Below are 23,513 nucleotides of genomic sequence, written 5' to 3'. Positions count from 1 at the left end.
CATGAAACCATACTTTTATCTTTATTGCTTTGCTTATGAATTGATACTTCTTACAGTAAAGCACAGCAGACTAAAAGGAATAATAGGCTAAGATGCACAAAGGCAATATAACCTAGTAATTAGTTATAAAAGGAAGTTGAAAGTTGGTTTTTCAGGAGCTTTAATTCTATAAGGAACAAATATTAAAGAAAGAATAAATTAATATATGTACAATGAATCAAAGAATAAAAATTCAAAATAGAGAAGAGAATTAATGAAAAGGAGAAGGCAAATACATTCCTCTGGGAAAAAAGCACATGAAATAAAATAAAAACCTAATGGGAAGAGAGGAGGGGAGACTTTAAATTAATCATCTACAAGAGGGGGAAAGAATGGAAACAAAGAGAGGAAGAATTAGATGGCTAAATTAAATAAGGAAAGAATAATCAGTAAGTTAAGAACAGCATAATATGAGGGAAAGTCTTATAAAGCAGAGGAAGATGGGTTGGGGGAGAGCCTATGGCAATAGTGTTGCAAAATTACTTGTAGGGACAAAGTATTGACTTAAAATAAATATAGAAAAGATGGATGCCAAAGGTCAGCCTATGAAGGCTGCTAGCCTTATCACCTTCATTGCTAGCATAGGAGACTATGTACCCCATGAGTGAAGAGGGTAGAGGAGAAGGTAGATGAAGAAGAAGATGAGGAGGAGGGCACTGCATCTTGGGGAGGATGAGCAGCACTTACAGCAATAGAGCAGGAAACTTCATAGGAATTACTTTTTAAATGGGAAAAGAGCAATATTTCTGAACATATTTGCTGAACAATGTACAAAATCCTATCTACCAACAGCATGATTGAATTCAAATGTTAAAATGAGGATATTTAAACTTGTAACCAAAAATAGGTTGAAACTGACAGGAATTTTGGTCATATTTCTGTTACCAATTTTACTTACTCCTCATTCACTTGAGAGTGAAGACAAAACTTTCCTCTTCTGAGTACTCAAAAGAATTTCAGAGAAAATTTAGTGAGAATGATAGAAACACCATCCTTGTTGTTGGATATGATTAAAATCTGAAGTTTAACTTCCTCAGCTTTTCCTTTACTGGTGTAAGACTATTCAGGATCTGACTGGATTACTGGAACACAAGCATTCACTTAGCTGAACAAAGAATTCTTTTGGGCTGTTAATTTATGCATGCATTATGAATGCAGTATGATCCAATGTAGTCATAGGCCACATAAACGTTCTGGATGTGACAAAGGATTAATCTGTACAGTGTATATATAGAAGCATATACATAAGGAACACAAGATTGAATCCTTCAAAAAAGTCAAAAGAGCCATTTACCAATGGATAAATATTTGATCAAAGGATATGAATGGTCAGTGCTTAAAAGAATGCATCAAAGCTATCAATGGCCATAAGAAAATGCTCTAAATCTCAATAATTAGAGAAATGAAATTTGAGGAACTCTGAGGTACTATCCAATCTGCCCATCAGATTGGCAAAGATATCCAAAGAAGGAAATGACAAATGTTGAAGGGACTATGGAAAAATAGAGATATTAATGAACTTTGGGTGGATTTTTTCCCTAGCTATTCTGGAAAATAATATGGAACTATGCCTCAAAGTCATCAAGCTGTGCATACCCTTTGACACAACAGTGCTTAGAGATCAAATAAAGAGGAAAATGATCCCATATATATGTCCCCAAAGTATCCATACCAACTCTTCTCTATAGTGGCAAAGAACTTCAAACTAAGAGAAAGTGCCTATCAATTTTGGAATAACTGAACAAATTATGGTTCGCAAATGTAATAGAATATAGCTGAACTTCTGGTTGTGGTTTGTACTTTGTTCTCTAAGAGGATCATGAAATCAGGGAGATGATGACATGACTTGCAATTGACTTTAATTTGAGTGAGGGAGGGCTGGGTAAAGTCACCAGCCTCACTTTCTCTTCCAGAGTCATCTGGATCCAGTGGCTAGATATTGATCAGGACAATTGGAGATGGCCCAGGATGCAATGGGGGACTCTTAAGTCTCCCTCTTAAGTTAAGGTCTTTCCAGGTTCTCACTTTGAGTGAGTCAATGCCCATTCAGTGAATAGGTCTGTTTAAGAAATGAGTCTGGGGAGGCGGAGCCATGATGATGGAAGGAAAGCAGTGGCTTGCTTGAGCTCTCCCCCAAACCTCTCCAAATACCTGTTTAAAAAAATGGCTCTAAACAAATTCTAAAGCAGCAGAACCCACAAAAAGACAGAGTGAAACAAATTTCCAGCCCAAGACAACCTGGATGGATGATTGGAAAGGTATATTGTGCTGGGCAGGGAGAGGAGTGCATTTTGGTGTGGGTGCGCAGGCTGCAGCAACCCTGGAGCAGGCCTCAGAGGACTGATTCACGAGCAGTTGTGGCATTTTCCAAACTTCTCAACCCATTAACGCCAAAGACAACTTGGAAGATCAGTGGGAAAAGTCTGTGACTGCAGTGAGAGAAAAGCTAGATTTCAGCTGCAAGTCCTGAGCGCGGCCCGGGGCAGCAGCTGCCTCCTGAGCATCTGGCCCATAGACTGAGGGGGAATCAAGTGGCTGATCAGAGGGGGATTATAGGGATCTCTTTGCCAGTGCTGAGGCAGGAATCCTTGCTTTGCCTGTGCTTGAATCTGGGTCACAGTTCTGAGGGTGGTCCTGGGGTGAGGAGGAGTACTGGCATGGTGGAGCTTGTTGTGGCAGCAGAGAGGAAACAACTCACCCCTTATCATCCCATCTTGGAAGAACTGAAAATTTATAGGTCCCTAGAAGTATCTCTGAAAACAGCTGTACAAACCCCTGAAGCTTGGGGCAGTACGTTCTCCACATTGGAAGCAGACTCTTACCTTAACAAAGAGTTTAAAACTCAAGTATTTGGCTTGGATCATGAGTAAGCAGCGTAAAAAGAGTCAGACTATATTATCTTACTTTAGTGACAAAGAAGATCAAGACATACAACCAGAAGAAGACAATAAAGTCAAAGCTCCTACATCCAAAGCCTCCAAGAAAAATATGAATCAGTCCCAGGCCTTGGAAGAGCTCAAAAGGGATTTTGAGAAGCAAGTAAGAGAAGTAGAGGAAAAACTGGGAAGAGAAATAAGAGTGATGCAAGAAAATCATGAAACACAAGTCAACAGCTTGCTAAAGGAGACCCCAAAAAATACTGAAGAAAATAACACCTTAAAAAATAGCCTAACCCAAATGACACAAGAGGTTTAAAAAATCAATGAGGAGAAGAATGCCCTAAAAAGCAAAATTGGCCAAATGGAAAAGGAAGTCCAAAAGATTACTGAAGAAAATACTTCCTTAAAAATCAGAATAGAGCAATTGGAAGCTAGTGACTTTATGAGAAATCAAGACATCAAGAAATCATTCAAAAGAATGAAAAAATAGAAAACAAAGTGAAATATCTCATTGGAAAAACAACTGACCTGGAAAATAGATCCAGGAGAGAGAATTTAAAAATTATTGGACTATCTGAAAGCCATGATCAAAAAAAGAGCCTAGACATCATCTTTCAAGAAATTAGCAAGGAAAACTGCCCTGAAATTCTAGAACTAGAGGGCAAAATAGAAATTGAAAGAATCCACCGATCTCCTCCCGAAAGAGATCCCCAAAGGAAAACTCCTAGGAATATTGTAGCCAAATTCCAGAGTTCCCTGGTCAAGGAGAAAATATTGCAAGTGGCCAGAAAGAAACAATTCAAGTATTGTGGAAACACAATCAGGATAACACAAGATTTAGCAGCTTCTACATTAAAAGACCAGAGGGTGTGGAATATAATATTTCAGAGGGCAAAGGAGATAGAATTACAACCAAGAATCACCTACCCAGAAAAACTGAGTATAAATCTTTCAGGGGAAAAAATGGTCATTCAGTGAAATAGAGGACTTTCAAACATTCTTGATGAAAAGACCAGAGCTGAATAGAAAATTTGACTTTCAAACACAAGACTCAAGTGGAACATGAAGAGGTAAGCAGGAAAAAGAAATCATAAGAGTCTTATTAAGGTTGAACTGTTTACATTCCTGCATGGAAAGATGACATTTATAACTCATGAGACCTTTGTCAGTATTAGAGTAGTTGGAGGGAAAAAATTATATATATGTATATATATGCATATACATATATATATATAGAAAGAGAGAGAGAGAGAGAGAGAGAGAAAGAGAGAGAAAGAGAGGGCACAGGGTGAGTTGAAGATGAAGGGGTCATATCTGGAGAATAAAATTAAGGAGTGAGAGAGCATTATACTAGGAGAAGGAGAAAGAGAGAGGTAGAATGGGGTAAGTTATCTCACAAAAAAACAGAAAAGAAAAGGCTCTTACAGTGGAGAGGAAACAAGGGAAGGTGAGAGGGAATGAGTGAATCTTATTCTCATAAGATTTGACTTAAGTAGGGAATAACATACTCAATTGGGTATGGATATCTGTCTTACTGTACAGGAAAATAGGGGAGGAAGGGGACAGGAGAGTAGGGGAATGATAGAGAGGAGGGCAGATTGGGAAAGGGGGTAATCAGAAGCAAATACTTCAGAGGTGGGACAGGGTCAAAAGAAAGAATAGAATAAATGGGGTGAGTAGGATAGGATTAAGGGAAATAGAGCTAGTTTTTCAGAGCATGTCTACTATGGAAGTGTTTTGTATAACTGCACGTGTATAACCTATATTGAGTTGTTTGCCTTTTCAATGAGGGTGGGTGGGGAAGGAGGAAGGGAGAAAATTTGAAACCCAAAGTTTTAAAAACACATATTTAAAAAAATGTTTTCACATACAACTGGGAAATAAGAAATACAGGAAGTGGGGTACTGAAATCTATCCTGCCCTACAGGAAAATAGAAGGGGAAGGGGATAAGAGAGGGGGGGAGAGATAGAAGGGAAAGCAGACTAGGGGAAGGGGTATTCAGAATGCATGCCATCTTGGGGAAGAGGGAGGGGCAAGATGGGGTGAAAATTTGGAACTCAAAATATTGTGGAAGTAAATGTTGAAAACTAAAAATAAATAAATTTATTAAAAAAAGAAAAGAAAAGAAGTGAATCCAGGGATGGCCCCTTTAATTTAAAAAAAAAATCAAACTGGGAGGGGAAGACCCTCAGGGTTGCTGGCCAAAAGAGGAAACAATTACTATTTACATTCCCTCTGAGCCTGAAGGGCCCAGAAAATAACCATTAAGTGGTGCTTAGGCAGGGACCTATTATTGTCCAATCCATGAGATCCAGAGTGAATTGGGTTTAAGGCTTGGACTTTGAGAAAGAAATCTAGCCAGGAAACCCCAAGTTAACTAGGTAACTTTTGGCCATCAAAAATGTTCTCTCTCAGGTAAGGGGAGAGGAGAGGATGAGCTGAGTTGCCCTACTGGAACTAGCCAGCTGGGTCCCCATTCAGGCAACTCAGAGGATTAAGGAGGCAGTGATTAGAAATAAATTAGATATTTAAAAATGAATAGGGTAAAAAAAAAAAAGGAGAGAAGGATAAACAGTGAGGACAAATAAGATCAAGGGAAATACTCAACTAGTAATTATAGAGATGGAAAAAAGGGGGCATCCTTGAATTCCTGGGGGGATAACCTCCTCTTACCATATAATCCAGAAATTTCAGTCAACTTTTTTATTAGCAGTGGACTCCCTGCCTTGTTATTCTCAACTGGAATAGAAATAACACTAGGCACTTTGCTACGTGAGAGGACCCTAATGGCATTCAAAACCTCTTCTTCAGTTGGAAATTCAGCTAGAGAGGGGTTGACTTCTACCTGAGATATACAGTCAGTGGCTTCAGCATTGATTGATGACGGTCTGATGAGAACACTATGGAAGTGTTCAGCTCATCTCTCCAGGATCATGTTCTTATTACTAATCAATGTGGCTCCATTAACACTAAGTAGTTGAGATGCATCATAGGTCTTTGGCCCATAAATGGCATTCAGGGCATCATAAAAGCACTTTGGTTTGTTCCAACTCTGCCTCACTTAAATGCCATATACGTTTGAATCAAAAGACATCCCCCATACCATTTTACCTTTTTTATACCTACTTCAAAGTCCTGTGACAATAAGCAAGTGACAAAATGGCAGGTGTGGATACACTGGGAGCTGTAGTCACAAAAGGCACAGGTTGCACAGGCAGCCCAGGCCATAAGGTCATCTTCTCACTGGAAGCAGAAGTGGGACTCAGTAGCCCTCTGGATGTTGGAGCAGCCCTTTTTTTTTTAGCTTTCTTTCCCTCCCCCTCCCACTTAATAGTATTTTCCCCCAATTACATGTAAAGATAGTTTTCAATATTCACTTTTATAAGATTTTGAGTTTCAAATTTTTTTCTTCCTCCCTCCCTCCCTAAGACAGCAAGCAATCTGATATAGGCTATACAATCATATTAAACATATTTCCACATTAGTCATGTTGTGAAAGAAGAATCAGAGCAAAAGGGAAAAACCATGAGAAAGAAAAAATAACAACAAAAAAGAAAATATTATGCTTCGATCTGCATTCAGATTTCATAGTTCTTTCTCTGGATGTGGACAGCATTTTTTTTTTCAGGCGATTGAGGCTAAGTGACTTGCCCAGGGTCACACAGCTAGTGAGTGTCAAGTTTTTGATCTGAGGTCAGATTTGAATTCAGGTCCTCCTGACTTCAGAGCCAGTGCTCTATCCACTATGCCACCCAGCTGCCCCCGGTGGACAGCATTTTCCATCATAAGTCTTTTGGAATTGTCTTAGATCTTTGTATTGCTGGGAAGAGCTAAGTTTATCAAAATTGTCACTGCACAATGTTGCTGTTACTGTGTATAATTGAACTAAATAGTTGATGAAAGGGATGGCTTCCAGAGAAACCTGATAAGATTTGTTTGAAATAAATCAGAGTGAAGAAAGAACCATAAGGACAACTTATACTGTGAAAACAGCATCATAAAGATAAACATTTCTGACAAGCTTAAGATCTCTGATATTCAATGACCAATCATAATTCCATGGAACCAATGATGAAGACCATACTCATCTTCTCACAGAGAGGCAATGGTTCATGATGCAGAATGAGATACATATTTTTGAATGTAATCAATGAAAGAACTTTTTTGATTCATTATGTATATTTGTTACAGATTTTTTGTTCTGAGGGAGAGGGATGGAGGAAGGACTCAAGGAAGTCTAGGAGATGTAGGAAAAATAGATATCAATGAAGTTCTTTTTTATATAGTGGGCAAATCATAAGGAAAACTGCATTAATTGATAGCTAATGAAGTGTGTATTTCTTTTCTAAAAAGTACAGAATTTTGGGATCAGCAAAAGTCAGTGGAAAATCTGTTTACTTTTCTGGCACTCAGTTGACCAGCACAAGTGATGTATTTAATCTTTGTACTTTTTTAAAATTCTTAATAATTTTACTTTAACTAGAAGAAAATCAAGGCTTAAAGAAGGTAATTGATACAGCCAAAGTAACTTAGCAAATGAAGTCAAGACAAAAAGCATTTATTAAATGCCTACTCTTTGACAGACATAATGTTAAGCACTGGTCTTCAACAGTTGGATACTTTCATTCTTCTTTAGATTTTCAATTCTCTCATAATATGTCTATCTCATATCAATGTAGCACACCTGTTGGGGTTTCCCCCAACTTTCAGGTTGGGTACACAAACTATATCTTCCCTTTTGCCTTGTGGGTCCCCAGAGAGTAGCTAATGTCCTGAGTTCTAGAGGTAGCCTGTGGAAGACTGTTTTTAAAACTACAGATTATTACCCTCATTGTGTACTTCCTATTAATAATCAATTAGTAGATATAATTTTTTCTTAGCCAAAGCATTTGTCTAAATAATATAGCAAGACAATAGGTACAAAATATTCCTTCCATAAACCCAGATTGCAGTTACCCAAAAATTCACACAACATCTATGTGAAAAGTGGGCTCAAACTTCAATGATTCAAAGTTCAATAATACTGAGACACAAAGGCATTTCATAACTCCTAGTACTGCCAAAACTAGAGATCCTTTCTTACTTCATAAAGTGCTCATACATTCTCCACCACCACCACCTTGCCCCTTTGGCTTACATGTCTCTGCTAGGTGGGTTGGTTAGCAGATACCTCTCTGTAGTCCAATTCCACTCTCTGCTCTTAATATTTCTTCCTCCCTTGAATAACCGTCTTTCTGTGTACACGTCATTCAGTGAATGTTCCAGGCATTATGCTAAGTGCTGAGGATTAAAAAAAGGCAAAAGATAGTTCCTGCCCTCAAAGTACTCACAGTCTAATGAGGGAGACAGCATGCAAACAGCTATGTACAAACAAGCTACATGTGAGAAATAACTGGAGATAATCAATAGAGGGAAGGTACTAGCATTAGGTGAAGGGAGATTGAGAAAGGCTTACTGTAGAAGGAGGGATTTTAGCTGGGACTTGATGGAAATGTGAAGATCCAGCAAAGTAGACTGAAGAAAGAATAGTATTCCAAAAATGAAGAGAGTATCAAGGAAAGAGGTCATCAACAGTATCAAAAGCAGCAGAGAGGTAAAGAAGGATGAGGATTGAGAAAAAGTCATTGGATTTGGCAATTATGAAGACATTAATAACTTTGGAGGGAGCAATTGTGGTTGAATGATGAGGCCAGAAGCCAAATTGCAAAAAGTTAAGATAGTGAGGAGACAGGAAGTGGAGGCTCCTATTGTCAATGGCTTTCTTAAAGAGACATGCATTAACAGCAAGGATGGAAGGATCAAATGAGGTTGTTTTTTAAGTATTGTGAAGACATGAGCATATTTGTAAGCATTTAGGAAACAGCCAGTGGACAAGGAGAGATTGAAGACAAGTGTGAGAGTATGGGATGACAGAGGGGACAATTTGCTGGAGGAGATGGAATAGAATGAGATCATTTGTGCAGTTAAAGGGATTTGCCTAGGCAAAGGGAAGGGCTACCTCTTCATGTGAAATAGGAGAGTTTGATATAGTGGCAGAAGGCATTTGAGTGATGTAAAATGAGGAGAAGGGAGAAGAGGGAGATTTTGGTAAATAACCTTAATTTTTTCAGTAAAATATGAGTCAAGGTTCTCAGCTGAGAAAGAAATGGGAAGGGGCACTATGGGAGTTTTGAGTTGGGATGAAAAGGTTGGGAGGGTGGGTTAATTAGGGGTATATAAAAGGATTACCTAGCAGTAGTGAGACCCAAGTTGAGTTTATGTAATATAAATTTGTAGTGGACCCAATCAGATGGTTTCATAATTTTCTACAGCTTCATTCAGTAGTATGTGTGTAAGAGCAAAGGCAACATATGGTGGGAGTGATCCAAGGATGAAACTTAGGAGGCCACAATCAGTGATATGATAAGACGGCAAGGGACTCAAGAGAAGAGGACTGAGTAAAGTTGAACTGCTTCATCAAGAGGGGAAAGGAGGAGTGTGGCTAGTACAGAGGTGATGTCTTGGGAGAGAACTGAGGGATTAGTTCAGAGTGTGGACAAAGAGCAGTATTCAGTATTGGAAGGCAGAGAATGCCAACATCTTGTGATCAGATCAAGGAATTTCTGAGTTCATGAACATGAATGATGATCTGTGGGTGATAACAAAATCAAGAATGGTGATGACCATTCTTGTGTATGGCTAAGATGAGGTGGAGGAGCAAGTCATTGGAAATTACTAAGTTAAGGCACTGGGAGGGTAGGGCATTTGAGAGACAATCAATATGTATGTTGAACTATGATGGCAGGAGTTAGGGAGGAGATTGTAAGCCAGGCACTGAAGTCATTGAAGAAGAAAGAGGAGAGTCTTGGAGGGCTGTAGACAACAGCTATCAAGATTTTGATTGGGTGGTAAATCTGGATCACATGAACCTCAAAAGAGGAGAGGTTACTGAGTGATGGTGGTAGAGGGATAACCTGGAAGTAGCAATGGGGAGCAAGGAGTATTCTCATTCTGCTAACTCAGTTATTGACTCAAGTAAAATGAGTGAATGTGCAGCCAGGGATTGAAAGTGTGGCCAGGTAGGCTGTATGATCAGGAGGAGTCCAGGTCTTGGTGGGAACCAGGAGATGAAAAGAGTAGGAAAGGAAAAGATTTAATATGAAAATAAGTTTATTGCCTATGGAGTAGACACCCTCTGGGGTGCAGTGAAAGGGATGGGTAGGGTAGCTTTTGCTTGGAACATTGGCAGGAAATATGGCTGACAAAAATGGTAATGAAGTATTGAGCAGTGGGAGACGGGGAATGGGGTTTGGCTGATGACCTGCAGGGTTTCACAATCACTAGGAATCTAGGAAGTGGTTTGACCAGGTGGGAGTTTGTTAATCATTAAGTGAAAATTTTAATGAGATTTTCAAAGTCAATAGTATTATGACCTCAGCATGGAGTCCTTTAAGAGCCTTGGGCACTTTGGACAAGGGAGCAAGAACTTGGAGCAGAAGGAGTAGTGATAATCTCCTTCCCTCACATAGGAGACCAGCATGGAAACTTGATGGAATGGAGTTATGTCCCCTTATATCAGTGTCAAGAGAATGTCACCTCTTGTCTTCCCACATGAAGGGGCATAATGGTAAAGCATCCATTTCTCCACCTCCCACTCCAATGCAGACTGAAGACCAGGCAGAAGAAACACAAGGCATGTACTCACCTCTTCTCTTACCTCTAGTCTAGAGATCAGGCAGAAGACATGTGGGACACTCTAGGCAATGTTGGGAAGCACCTGCCTCTCCTCTTCCCTCTTCTCATCTTTCCTCCAGAGGTTGGGAGATCAGGCTGGAGATGCACTTGGCATTAGTGGAAGTATCTTTCTGTCTGGAGCACTTGTGTCTAGTCCCCAGTAGACAAAACTATATGGCTGAGTTGGGAGGGGAGTGAGAAGAGAGAAATTACCTACTTCCCCACTGGAGTCTCATCTATAGGCAACTCCCAGATTACAGTTTCTCTCATTCTTTTTTTTCCTGCCAAAGACAGGGTTTATTAGAACATCCATCATATTGGGTAGACTCTTAAGGAGACTGAACATTAGTGAGCTATTGGCTAGATTATAAGAATCTGAGTACCTTAATGGAGGCAAGATGGACCTTATATACAGAAAGACTATGGGAGTGATCTAGGAGTGGCCAAGTAGCCTGCAGGGACTCTGAGGTAATAGAACACCAGGGACCTGGACCACTTGGCCTAGAGAGAATGGAGCCTAACTAGGATTAAGGGTGGCAAATGGCCTGGGGCCCTAGGGAGGTAAAACAAGGGTGGCTAGGGTAGGTTAAGAGTAACAGAATTGGGAGATTGGGCATACCGCAATGAAAGGCCAATTGATGAGATTATAGCCTCAGGTGAAAGCCAAAGATTTGGCCACATGGGAAAGTCCAGGGTTTTTTCTTTTTGGGGTCTAGATCCCATCCTCATCATTCCCCCCTCAAACAAATGGGACCCAAATTCCTTTGGTGTAAGAGGCAAAGGTCTCGGCTTCTGAAACTGCTTCCTGCTGGCAAAGGGCATAGAGCTGTCCCTTCCTGAAGGGGTCCCAAAGAGGAGGTTGACTGGAACCTAGCACAGGCTGCATCCAGAGAATGATGGGAAGACATCGGCTGGTACCCGCTGTTTGCTATCAACTGTGGGTGAATGGTCTGGAAGACACAACTCTGACAGAAAAGAATGCAGGGCCCAGATGTGACAAGATAAAACATCCTTAGCTCTGTTTGGATTCATATGATTCAGTTTTCCCAATCATACAGTATCAAATCCGCCTCATAGCCAGATTTAGGAATAGCCAGATGGGTAACATTCCTTTTCAAAGGAACATAATGGAGGAACTAAGCCAGGAAGATCCCATCTTAGACTGAGGCTAAAATTGTCCTCTCAGTTTTTCCCAATGCTGACTTCCCACCAGTATCACATTCTCTGAGTAGCATGTGGCATTTTTCTCAAATGGTGGATTATTGATTATCAGTGAGTTATTATGATCCATCAGACAACTCAAAATAAAATACCTCACATAGGAAGTTTCACTAATCACATCTTAGGAAAAACTTTTCCAGGATTTACATCTCAAACTTAAATTTGTCCTGGTGTAAAAGCCAATCAGAGATTTCTATATACTTACAAATTCTCAGCAAATCAAAACCCAAACAAGTTTTTTGGCCAGTTTACACATTAAAACAATAACCGACAATAGACAAATTATTTTAGCAGTAACCAAATTATGAAAAGTTGCTTGAGATAACTGATACAAAAAGTTCACCAATTTGAAACTTGAAACAAACCCATTATCAAACAAGTGACTTCAGTTTTGTTAAATGCATTTCCAAATTACTTTACACAGAGAATCAACACCTCATCATTAACAGTTAAAATTACAACTTTAAGAAGAGCATGCTTACCCAAGCATGGAGGCTAGCTTCTTTACCTTGAGCAGGATGTGCTGAACCTGGGTGATACTTCCAGGCAAAGGTTGCCCCAGGGCCCAAGGCCATTGCCAGTGGGGCCCATGCTGTAGTTTTTATGCTTCTTGGGCACACTGCACCCTCGTGGGAATTGGGCTAGTTTCTCTCATTCATATTTGGGGCTTAAAACACCAAGAGGGTAGATCAGCCAAAGGAATAAGAGGAAGAAGTGCAGCCTAATTCTACCCCACAAATACTACCACAAAGATCTATGACAAGAACCATAGCCAGTAGTGATTGATGAGGTCTAGAGGTTTAGGGGTTCTGGGACCCCCAAGATCATGACACAGGCCCTGCCTGAATGAGTTCAACCTAAATCTTCTTTTAACCAGAGAAAAAGTTTATTAGAGATAAACCAAATAGGCCAGATGACACCTGTAAGGACGAGAGGGTATGAGAGAGTCTCAGCGTTTAAATGGGGGCCAGGTGGATCTTATATATACTAAAGTAACTTTGGGTGACCAGGGAAGGGGCTCGGAAAAGGGTCTAGGTGAGAATTCCAATTGGAATGTCTAAGAGATTGAATAGACAATGGGAATACATAATGAGAGGAACTGGAAGGAAGAAGTTTGAAAGGCATCTTGAAAGATCAAAAAGTGAGGCTAGGGCTTTCAAAGGGAGTTAAGGGGAGTCAATAAGGAACCATTTGAGACCAGAGTAAGAGAAGTTTAAGGGTTTTCTGGAGCCTGTAGACAAATGGGAGCCAGATTCTTTTCAGGGCGAGGGTTGAAGGCAAAGGCACATCTGAATAAGATCAAAAGGTAGGGGTAGGGCTTTCAAAGGGAGATGAGGAGCTGGGACCCATAGAGCCAGATTCCCTTTGGGGCAAGGGGAGAAGATCTCAGCTTGGGCCCATACCCCATCAGTGATCAGGAAATACAAAGAGAAAAGTCATATTTCAAGGGTAGGGAGTAACTCTTTCACTCTGACCTCAGACATAGCTTGCAAATGCAGCATGGCTTGAGGAGAAAACCTGAGGCTAGGCATGGGTCTGACTTGCTGCTGTGTTCCCAGAAAAGGAAGGCCTAATTTTATGTGGGAGCAGGAGCAGAGACAGTCAGCAGCTGTGTTATTCTAATCCCAGAGCTAGATTGTAGACACAGCATGGATTAAGAAGGGATTGATGATGACCAGGGTATGGAGCAGGGATGGATACAGGTTGGACCTAGCCTATGTCAAAGTACTAGACAAGGAACAAGAATAAAGGTAAGCAGAAACCCTGGAATGAGGTACAGGATTCAGCTCCTAGCCCAGTCTGAGGCCTGAAGCTCAGTGACCAGGGCAGGGCATTCAGACCAAGGGGTATCTTGTAGTTCTTTTTCTTTGAAAGTGCAGAAACTTCCATCTAGCTGACAGGGGCTGGGGACGGTAAGCAAACAGAACTCTAACCAAGGGCAAACCTAGACTAAGGTTAGTAGCTTGAACAGCTCAAACCCAGAGGGATCAGTCTAGTCTCCTTTTTGAGTAAACTACATCAGACTGCTTAAGACCTAATGAAAGATTTCAAGTTGTCTTCTTGTGCTACTCCTAAGATCTTTGAAGAGCACAGTTCTTAGCACCCTAAGAAAGCAACCTCCTGGCCTCAAAAAATAAAAAATCAGGACCAAATATGACCTTGAGATTCCCTCCAGAAATGTCTGATCTTAATATAGGTTTTCAGTTTGATCTTAATAAACCAAAAAGGCTCCTACCATAAAGAGTTGTTTTGGTCCAAAGATGCTAAAGATATGTAACCATAAAAAGAAAATAATATATTCAAGTAAAGCCTCAAAGAGAAGTAAAGCTTAGCCAGAAAGTCAACCAGAACTACTAGAAGAGATTTTTAAAAAGTTTTTAAAAAGAGAATTAAAATTGATGTTATAAATTAAATTAAGGTACAAGAAAAATGAATTGGGAGAAAAATGAGAGCATTGGAGGAAAGACCTGGAACAGGACTTGGAGGAAAGATCTGAAAGCAGAATGAATAGTTTAGTATCAGGGATATAAAATTTTGCCCAAGGAACCAACTTCCAGAAAATTATAATGGACCATATAGAAGTTAATGACTCCATGAAACAGCAAGAGCAATTAAAAGAGAGTCAAAACACTGGGGAAAAAAATAGAAGAAAAGGTAAAGTAATACATATCAAAAACAATCTATCTGAGAGATATTTTAAGGATGTCTTAAGGAGAGGTACTTTAAGAATTGTTGGACCACCTTAAAGCCATGACCAAAAATGAATCTGAACACTTGATTTTATTTGTACTTTTTTAATATACATATTTTATTAATTTGTTTTAGTTTATCAATAATCACTTCCATATGCTTTTGAGTTTAAAATTTTTCTCCCCCTCCCCGAGATGGCACATAATCTGATATAGGCTATACATTTACATTCCTATTAAACATATTTTCACATTAGTGATGTTGTAAGTAAAAATTAAAACCAATAGGAGGAACCATCAGAAAGAGGAAATAAAACTCAACAGAAGAGAAAAAAAATAGCAATTCAACTTCCATAGTTTTTTCCTTGGATGTTGATAGCATTTTCCATCACAAGGCCTCTGGAGATGTCTTAGATCCTTGTATTGCTGGGAAGGGTTCAGCTTATCAATATCAGTCATCACAGGCTGTTATTGTGTACAACGTTCTCTTGGTTCTGCTCACTTCACTCAGCGTCAGACCATACAAGTCTTTCCAGGTTTTTGTGAAGTCAGCCTGTTCATCATTTCTTATACCACAATAGTATTCCATTACATTAATATACCACAACTTGTTCAGTCATTCCCCAATTGGCGGGCATCCTCTCAATTTCCAATTCTTTGCCACCACAAAAACAGCTGCTATGAATATTTTTGTACATGTGAATCCTTTTCCCATTTTTATGATCTCTTTGGGATATTGAATACTACATTTTAAATAATCATGAAGGAAAAGTGTTGGAATACATTAGAAGCAGAAGGAAAAGTGAAAATAGAATGCACTGGTCACTTACCAAAAGAAATTCCCAAATTAAAATTCCCATGAATGTCATAACCAAAATTGAAAGCTTCCAAGTCAAAGACAAAAAACTTTAAGCAGCCAGAAAAGAAGAGCTCAAGTATCAAGCAATGAGTCGGAATCACACAACATTTAGCAGCTTATCACCTTAAAGGGAGGAAGAACTTGGAATAAATTATTACAAATGGGAAAAGATATAGGCTTACTACTGAGCAAAAGGAAGTATGCCTTTACTCATGGAAAACAGCTTTAATAAGACTTCTAAGCATTCTGGATGAAAAGACCAGAGCTGAATAGAAACTTTGAAATACAAGAATACAAGTCAAGAAAAATGCAAAAAGGTAAATAAAAATGAGAAAGCAATCAAAAGGGACTAAATTAAAAGATGGAGTATTTATATTCTAATAAAGTGAGATAACTCTTGTCCTCTCAGAACTCTAATGCCATTAAGGGTCATAGAGATAAAAGAAGAAAGGAGAAAGAGAGGAAAAGATAACAACACCTAGGGGCATAGCTAATTTGTTTCCTCAGCCAAACTTCAAACTTCTTCAACCAAAGAAGTGTTCTCACTTTGTAAAGCAGTCACAGAATGTTACACCTTATTAACACATTAAAACCTCATAATGCATGATTACATTCTATAACTATGTGAAGTTCAAGTTGAGGTTAGGTCAAGAGGGACAAAATTATTTCTCCTTTAAATTAACTTTCAGCATAAGAGATCTGATCCACAGAAAATTAAAGTGAATTGTACAATTTCCCAGAAGAACCTATATCATAATACCAGTTACCTATAATAAAAATCATAAACCAGAATTTTTTTCATTGCATTCCCACTGTGCATAAAAAAGTAAAAAATTTATGGTAAGACCTAGAAACTATTAAAGTGGAAAATACATAAGAGAAGCTTATTCTAGGAATACTATAAAACTTGGTCAAGTAGCTTATTCTGGGAAACAACACTTTTTCATTTAGATCTCTGTTCAAATATATTGACATATGATCTCAAAAGGCAGCTTAGAATAGTGAATAGGGCATTGGATTGAAGTCAGATTGAAATCGTGCCTCAGAAAAGAGCTAGATTTGTGTCTTTGAACTAATCATTTAACCTCTCCGAGTTTCAGTTTTCTTATCTGTAAACTAGGGGTAGGACAACAATAGAATCCAATTCACAAGGGTTTTTGTGAGGATTAATTTAACTAATATATATGGGGAGCACTATAAATGTAGGCTAGTATAGACTGAACATTTAAATTTGCATTGGTTATAGAAGTGGTTCAAATATTTGCACCATTCTAATTGGTTTTTTTTAAGTTTACAATTTTATTGGGTTTGCTTAAATTCAGTACTGTTATATTTTAGTCATTACTTCATTGTGTCTGCAATTTATTACAGTTAGAGAAGCAAAGCTGTTTTTGGAATCCAAGCTTTTTTTCTTATGGAACCTATTTGGATCCCGGCTAAATTCTTCAGATTAATTTCTCTCCATTCTATGTCCTACAACTCCACTATTGTCAACTTTTCACCACCTGTCATTTTCCTTTTTGCCTAGGGATTACCTATATCAGTCCCTGATGTTTTCCTTACTCTCTCTTGGTTGGGATCTTTTTTTTTGTTTTGCTTTGAACTAAGGAAGAAACGTATTATTATGCTGTAATTTTAATATTAGTACAAGTACATAGTAACTCTCAAGATGAGACCAACAGATTTGGAGTTATGTGAATACTGAAGGAAGGGTAGATTTTGACTCCAAGATAATATAAAAGCCATTACTTACTTCTAGGGAGTTCCTGATATTATTAGACAGACTATATTCATTCATTAACTTATTAATTTATTCAACAGTTGTTAAGTATCTTCTGTCTCTGATGTACTGTACTTCTTTCTGTTTTTACAGTATAATTAATAAGTGACTAGTAAGTGCTTCTTGTCTTTAAATGGCTTACAACTGCCAGATGTCTAAATTTATAATTACGTAGAAAATGAATTTTAAAATTCTGATGTTAGGTATCTATATATATATATGTATTATTAATGTTGTGGCCCTCACTACTCATGTTCAAACATGAACCTCAACCAGAAAATCTGGCCATTTATTTAAATGGCTCTAAGGAAGGAGAATTTGGATATAGAGCAGTAGCATCTAATATCTGGTCCCAGTTATGGTTTGTACAAATGGAATATTTATTTCTTTAAATTTTATAATACACTTTTAATATTACTGGGTATTTGATTATTTATACCTATAAAATGCAATGTGATAAAAACTACTTCTGAGTCTGTTAGTTTGAACATTAATTGAATAAAGCATAAATATCTTTTCTCATTCTCAGTGTTGCAGATTGGATCACAACCTGACAGTTGTGACTTTGTGTAATTTTTGCCAAGAGACTGTGCCAATGAAACAGGAAGGAGCGAGTTTAGTAATTCAAGTTAAGCAGAGACCATTATGGCTTATTGCAACAAGTCCAGAGTCAACCATATTCCAGAACTCTCATAGTCAACAATAAATAAGAATTCTGAAATATTAATTGCTCTTGTATAATGAAATTTTTGTCTGACAGGACAAAACAATGAAGTTTGTTGAGAATTCAGTTTGCCAGCCCTTGAATTGTCCAGATTCCCATCATATTACTTTACCTCATAGCTGCTGCAAAGTTTGCAAAGGTAAGTTCAAAATAAGTGATGGTTTATGTGCATGTTTTCTTTTTGATGCTTAGTTCTTATTGACATTTAGCAGATTTCTTTATGAGAAAACTATTTTGCAAAGAATCATAATTTTCTACTTTAAAAAATCCTTCCCTTTTGCCTAATTTCAATAAGATGGCTTTCGCTATTGCCTTAATCTTCTTACATTGTGCCTTTTACCAATTTTAAATCACCCTTATGGACAACTTTTTTTATTTTTTGCTCTTGAATTTCAGAGAATTTCTGGAGAAAGCCAAAGAGCCAAAATGTATAGTAATAGTTGTATAGCATCTCTTCTGGGGTCACTAGTCCAACTTGCACTACACTGTCATGTTAGGATCACAGAGGAAATAAATCTATTTTCCTCAGGGTTTTAGGATAACTGTAAAGGGTTGTGGCTTATAGTGCTATAGCTCCTGAATCCCCATCCTATGTGGCCCCTAAATCAGCCACTTTTACTAAGGGGATATATATTGGGAATATAGTAAAAACAGTAGTTACAAAATTCCTCCCTCCTCCCTAGTCCATGGGCACACTCTCCCCTTCTACCCAGAAGATGGCTGGAGATTGTTGGTTCAAATTTAAAATACAGTGGAAGTGAAGAACATTTTTCAGGAACATGTGAGGCCATGAGGACAAACGGATGAAATCTCTTTCTGTCTTTGTGGAAATCTATTATAAAGTTTTTCTTAATTGTAGCTCTTCACTGGGCTCCAAAGATTGGTGCCTTTCTAAAGTCCATGAACAGTATTTATCTATGTCACAAGGGATGATCCCTGAAGCTTCCACAGTCCTCTCAGGATTGTCTTTGTACCACCATTTTCAGGCACTTCTGTCAGTGACCACTCCCTCTCCTATGGATTCTCCTATTGACTCCAGTTGCCAATGGAACTTCTGGTGGTTTTGATGATTTTTCTAAACTCACTGTGCCTGGGTACTCCTATTTCAGTATAACTACTCACTTAAAAAAAGAGAATAAACACAAAATAAACAGCCAGTTTGAGGAACTGGACATCTCTTCCAATCTCCCCACCTCCTCAAGAAACTCAAATCAGCTCTCCTTACTTGAAAACTGTCAGAGAAGAGAACAAGAAATTATCTGTCCAAATCTTTTGTATGTACCCACAGTTCTAGCTTAGCCTCTTTTAGATCTTTCCATCTCTGAAGTCAATTTGAAGGCTTTTCATCATCATATAATACTAGTTCCTCAAATACTCATGGACCAATGAGTAGATTGAAATATCTGTACACATTCTGTATGATCAACTAGAAAGGGCAAATCCAAGCATGCTCTAAAGACTGGGCCCTCATTAACCAGTCATCTCAATACAGTTGTATGATTTACTTCCCATATTGTTGTGAGGAAATTTCTACAAATTGATCCTACTCTCATTTGGGACCTCACTTATATCTATTGCTTTTAATTCACCTCTTGTAAGTTCATTAGCATGTTCTACACTGTTTATTAAAATCCTTCTGTGTTAAACTCAAATCACCAATCTTACCCTATCACTTAAGAAACAGCATGTAAGTGAACTGGCCATGCAACTAAAAAACTGGAAAACTAACAGATGAAAATAACTCAAAACAGAAATCCTGAAAAATCAGAGGAGAGATTAACATAATTGAGAGCAACAAAGAAGATTGAATTAATGAGTAAACTAGGAGCTATTTTTGAAGAAAAAAACCAATAACATAAGTAGCCATTAGTGAATTTTGTTTAAAAATAAATCAAATTACCATTATTAAAAATGAAAAAGTTGAATTCACAACCAATGAAGAAAAAAATCATTAAGAACTACTTTGTTGGGCTATTTTGCTGAACTCTCTGCCTATAAAACTTGTAGCCTAAATAAAATGGATGAGTATTTACAATAATATAAACTGCCCAAATTATCTATGTAAATAACTCTATCTTAGAAAAATAAATTGAACAAGTCATAAATGAACTTTGAAAGAAGAGATCCCTAGGTCCAAATTTATTTACAGGTAAATTCTAGCAAACATCTAAAGAATAGCTCATTATAATTATAGTAACTAATATAATTAATTATATTTATATATTTATTTGAATACATACTATCATATGGAGTAATTATAATTAATATGTGATAATTCCAATGCTACATAAACTTTTTTGGAAAATAGGCAAAAGAGAAGTCCTACCAAGTTCCTTCTGTGACACAGATATGGTCACATAGAATACTCTTCTTGTTTAAAAAAAAAAACCAGTAGAGAGCATAGGAATACATTGAGCTTTCCTTAAAATGTTAAATAATGTTATCTAAAACTAAGCGTTATTATGGAAATAAGCCTTTCCAGTAAGATCAGGGGTAAAGCAAGCTTGTCCATTATCACTATTCCTATTCAATATGTGCTAGAAATGCTGGCTATAGCTATAAGAAAAAAATAAATTGAACAATAGGGCAAAGAGAAAGCAAAATTATCACTTATTGCAGATGATAGAATGGTTTACTTACAAAACTCTAAACACTTTACACATAAAAGACAGATCTAAACAATTATAGAAATATTAATTGCTTATGGGTAGGCTAAGTGCATAAAGTAAAATTGACAATACTACCTAAATCAACTTACCTACTCGATGCCATAACAATCAAACTACCTAAGGATTTTTTTTAGTGTGTTAGATAAAAAAAATTAGAAAATTCATTAGGAGCAGTAAAAAGTCAAGAATATTAAGGGAATTAATTTTTTAAAAATCAGAAGGAACAGAACCTGGCAGCACCATATCTTAAACCATACCACCTAGCTATAATAGTTAAAAATAGTTTGGTAGAGGGTAAGAAATATTTAAGTTGATCAGTGGAACAGACTAGTTAAATTATATACAAAAGCAAATTAACCCAGGAGCCTCATATTTGATAAACCCAAATATTCCATTTGTTGGGGCAAGGACTCACTATTAGACAAAAACTGTTGGGAAAACTAGAATGAGGTCTAGCAGGAACTAGGTATCAACCATCATCTCACAACATATACTAAGAGAGGCTCTACATGGGAAAATGGTTTAAACATAAAAGGTCACATTATAAAGAAATTAGAAGAACATGGAAGAAATTACCTGTTAGATCTATGGCTAGATTTGACCAAACAAGAGATAGAAAAGTTCATAGGCATTTAAATGGACAATTTTGATTATGTAAAATTAAAAAGATTTTGCATAGCAAAAACAATGCCACTAAAATTAGGAGTGAGAAATTGGAGAAAAATTCTTTGCAGGAAGTTTCTCTGATGAAGATCTCATTTCTAAGATATATAGGGTAAAAGAACCATTGCCTAGGGGCAGCTAGGTGGCACAGTGGATAGAGTGCTGGCTCTGAAGTCAGGAGGACCTGAGTTCAAATCCAGCCTCAGATCAAACACTTGACACTTACTAGCTGTGTGACCCTGGGCAAGTCACTTAACCCCAATTGCCAAAAAAAAAAAGAGCCATTGCCTAATTGATAAATGGTCAATGGATATGAATAGGCCTTTTTCAGAAGAAAAAAATCCAAGTTATCATTAGCCATATCAAAAAATGTTTTAAGTCCCTAATAGAGGAAAGCAAATTAAAAATAACTTTGAGGTACCACTTCATACTTAAAAGATTGTCAAACTTGACAAAAAAGGAAAATGAGAAATGCTGAAAGGGCTATGGGAAAATCAGTACATCAAATGCAGTGTTGGTAGAGATTTGAAGTGGTTTAACCTTTCTGGAAAGCAATTTGAACTGTGCCCCAAAATGTATTAAACTGTGCATATTTTTATACTACTGCTAAGTCTTTACCCCAAAGAGATCAAAGAAAAATGAAATGGACCCACATATGCAGACAAAAAAAATGTATAGCAGCTCTTTTTGTCATGGCAAAGAATTAGAAACTGAAGTATTCCCTATCGATTGTAGGGTGGCTGCATAAGTAATTATACATGCACATATATACATATATTTGTGTATGTATATTTATATATACATATATGTGAATGCTATAGAATCAATATGTCAATAAAGAAGGGATGTGGTTTTAGAAAACCCACAGAAAACTTGCATAAAAAACAAATTATACAATAACAACAATACCATAAAAACAAGTAACTTTTTTGTGTTTGCATAGTAATTTTTTTTGTTTTAAATTTTTATTCACTTTCATAGGATTTTGAGTTCCAAATTCTTTTCTTCTTCCCTCCTTCCCTCCCTCCCTCTCCAAGACAACATGCAATCTGATACAGACTATACATATACAATTGTATTAAACATATTTCCACATTAGTCATGTTGTGAAAGAAGAATCAGAACAAAATGGGAAAACCACGAGAAAGAAAAAAAAAGAGAGAGAGAGAAAGAAAATAGTATGCTTCAATCTCCATTCAGACTCCATAGTTCTTTCTCTGAATGTGGATAGCATTTTCCATCATGAATCTTTTAAAGTTGTCTTAGATCCTTGTATTGCTGAGAACAACTAAGTCTGTCAAAGTTAGTCATTGCATAATGTGGCTGTTACCATGTGCAATGTACTCCTGGTTCTGCTCACTTCACTCAGCATCAGTTCATATAAGTTTTTCCAGGTTTTTCTGAAGTCTGCCTGCTCATCATTTCTTATAGCACAATAGTATTCCATTACATTCATATACCACAACTTGTTCAGCCACTCCCCAATTGATGGGCATCCCCTCAAATTCCAGTTCTTGGCCACTACAAGAAGAGTTGCCACAAATATTTTTGTACATGTGGGTCCTTTTCCCATTTGTATGATCTCTTTCAGATACAGACCTAAAAGTGATATTGCTGGGTCAAAGGATATGCACATTTTTATAGCCCTTTGGGCATAATTCCAAATTGCTCTCCAGAATGGTTGGATGTTCACAACTCCACCAACAATACATTAATGTTCCAATTTTCCCACATCTTCTCCAACATTCATAATTTTCCTTTTTTGTCATATTAGCCAATCTGGTAGGTGTGGGGTGGTACCTCAGAGTTGTTTTAACTTGCATTTCTCTAATCTATGGTGATTGAGAACATTTTTTTTCATATGGCTATAGAGAACTTTAATTTTTTCATCTGAAAACTGCCTGTTCATATCCTTTGACTATTTATCAATTGGGGAATGACCTGTATTCTTGTAAATTTAATGTAATTGAAATTATCTATTTTGCATTTCATAATGTTCTCTATCTCTTGTTTGGTCATAAAGTCTTTCCTTCTCCATACATGTGACAGGTAAATATTTCTTGCTCTCCTAATTCACTTATCCTATCACTCTTTATGTCTAAATATGTACCCGTTTTGGCCTTATCTTGGTATACAGTGTAAGATGTTGGTCTATGCCTAATTTCTACCAGTTTTTCCAGCAGTTTTTGTCAAATAGTGAGTTCTTATCCCAGAAGCTGGAGTCTTTGGGTTTATCAAATAGTGGATTACTATAAGGACAAATAATTTTTAGAGA

At 37.4% G+C, this 23,513-nt stretch overlaps 1 protein-coding gene across 1 annotated transcript in view; it reads left to right on the top strand.

Annotated features, from left to right (window-relative positions):
* Window positions 1-23,513, top strand: part of NELL2 (neural EGFL like 2) — a 191,109-nt gene that overhangs the window by 93,710 nt on the left and 73,886 nt on the right. Inside the window, exon 11 of the mRNA XM_027858959.1 lies at window positions 17,943-18,045. Within this exon, the coding sequence (XP_027714760.1) occupies window positions 17,943-18,045 (103 nt within the window). The remainder of the gene's footprint in view (window positions 1-17,942; window positions 18,046-23,513) is intronic.

Source organism: Vombatus ursinus, unplaced genomic scaffold (genome assembly GCF_900497805.2).
Source record: "Vombatus ursinus unplaced genomic scaffold, bare-nosed wombat genome assembly UNPS02013950.1, whole genome shotgun sequence".
In the NCBI taxonomy this organism is placed as follows: Eukaryota; Metazoa; Chordata; class Mammalia; order Diprotodontia; family Vombatidae; genus Vombatus; species Vombatus ursinus.
Note: the sequence above shows the minus strand (reverse complement) of the source record. Positions and strands in the feature narration are given on the sequence as shown.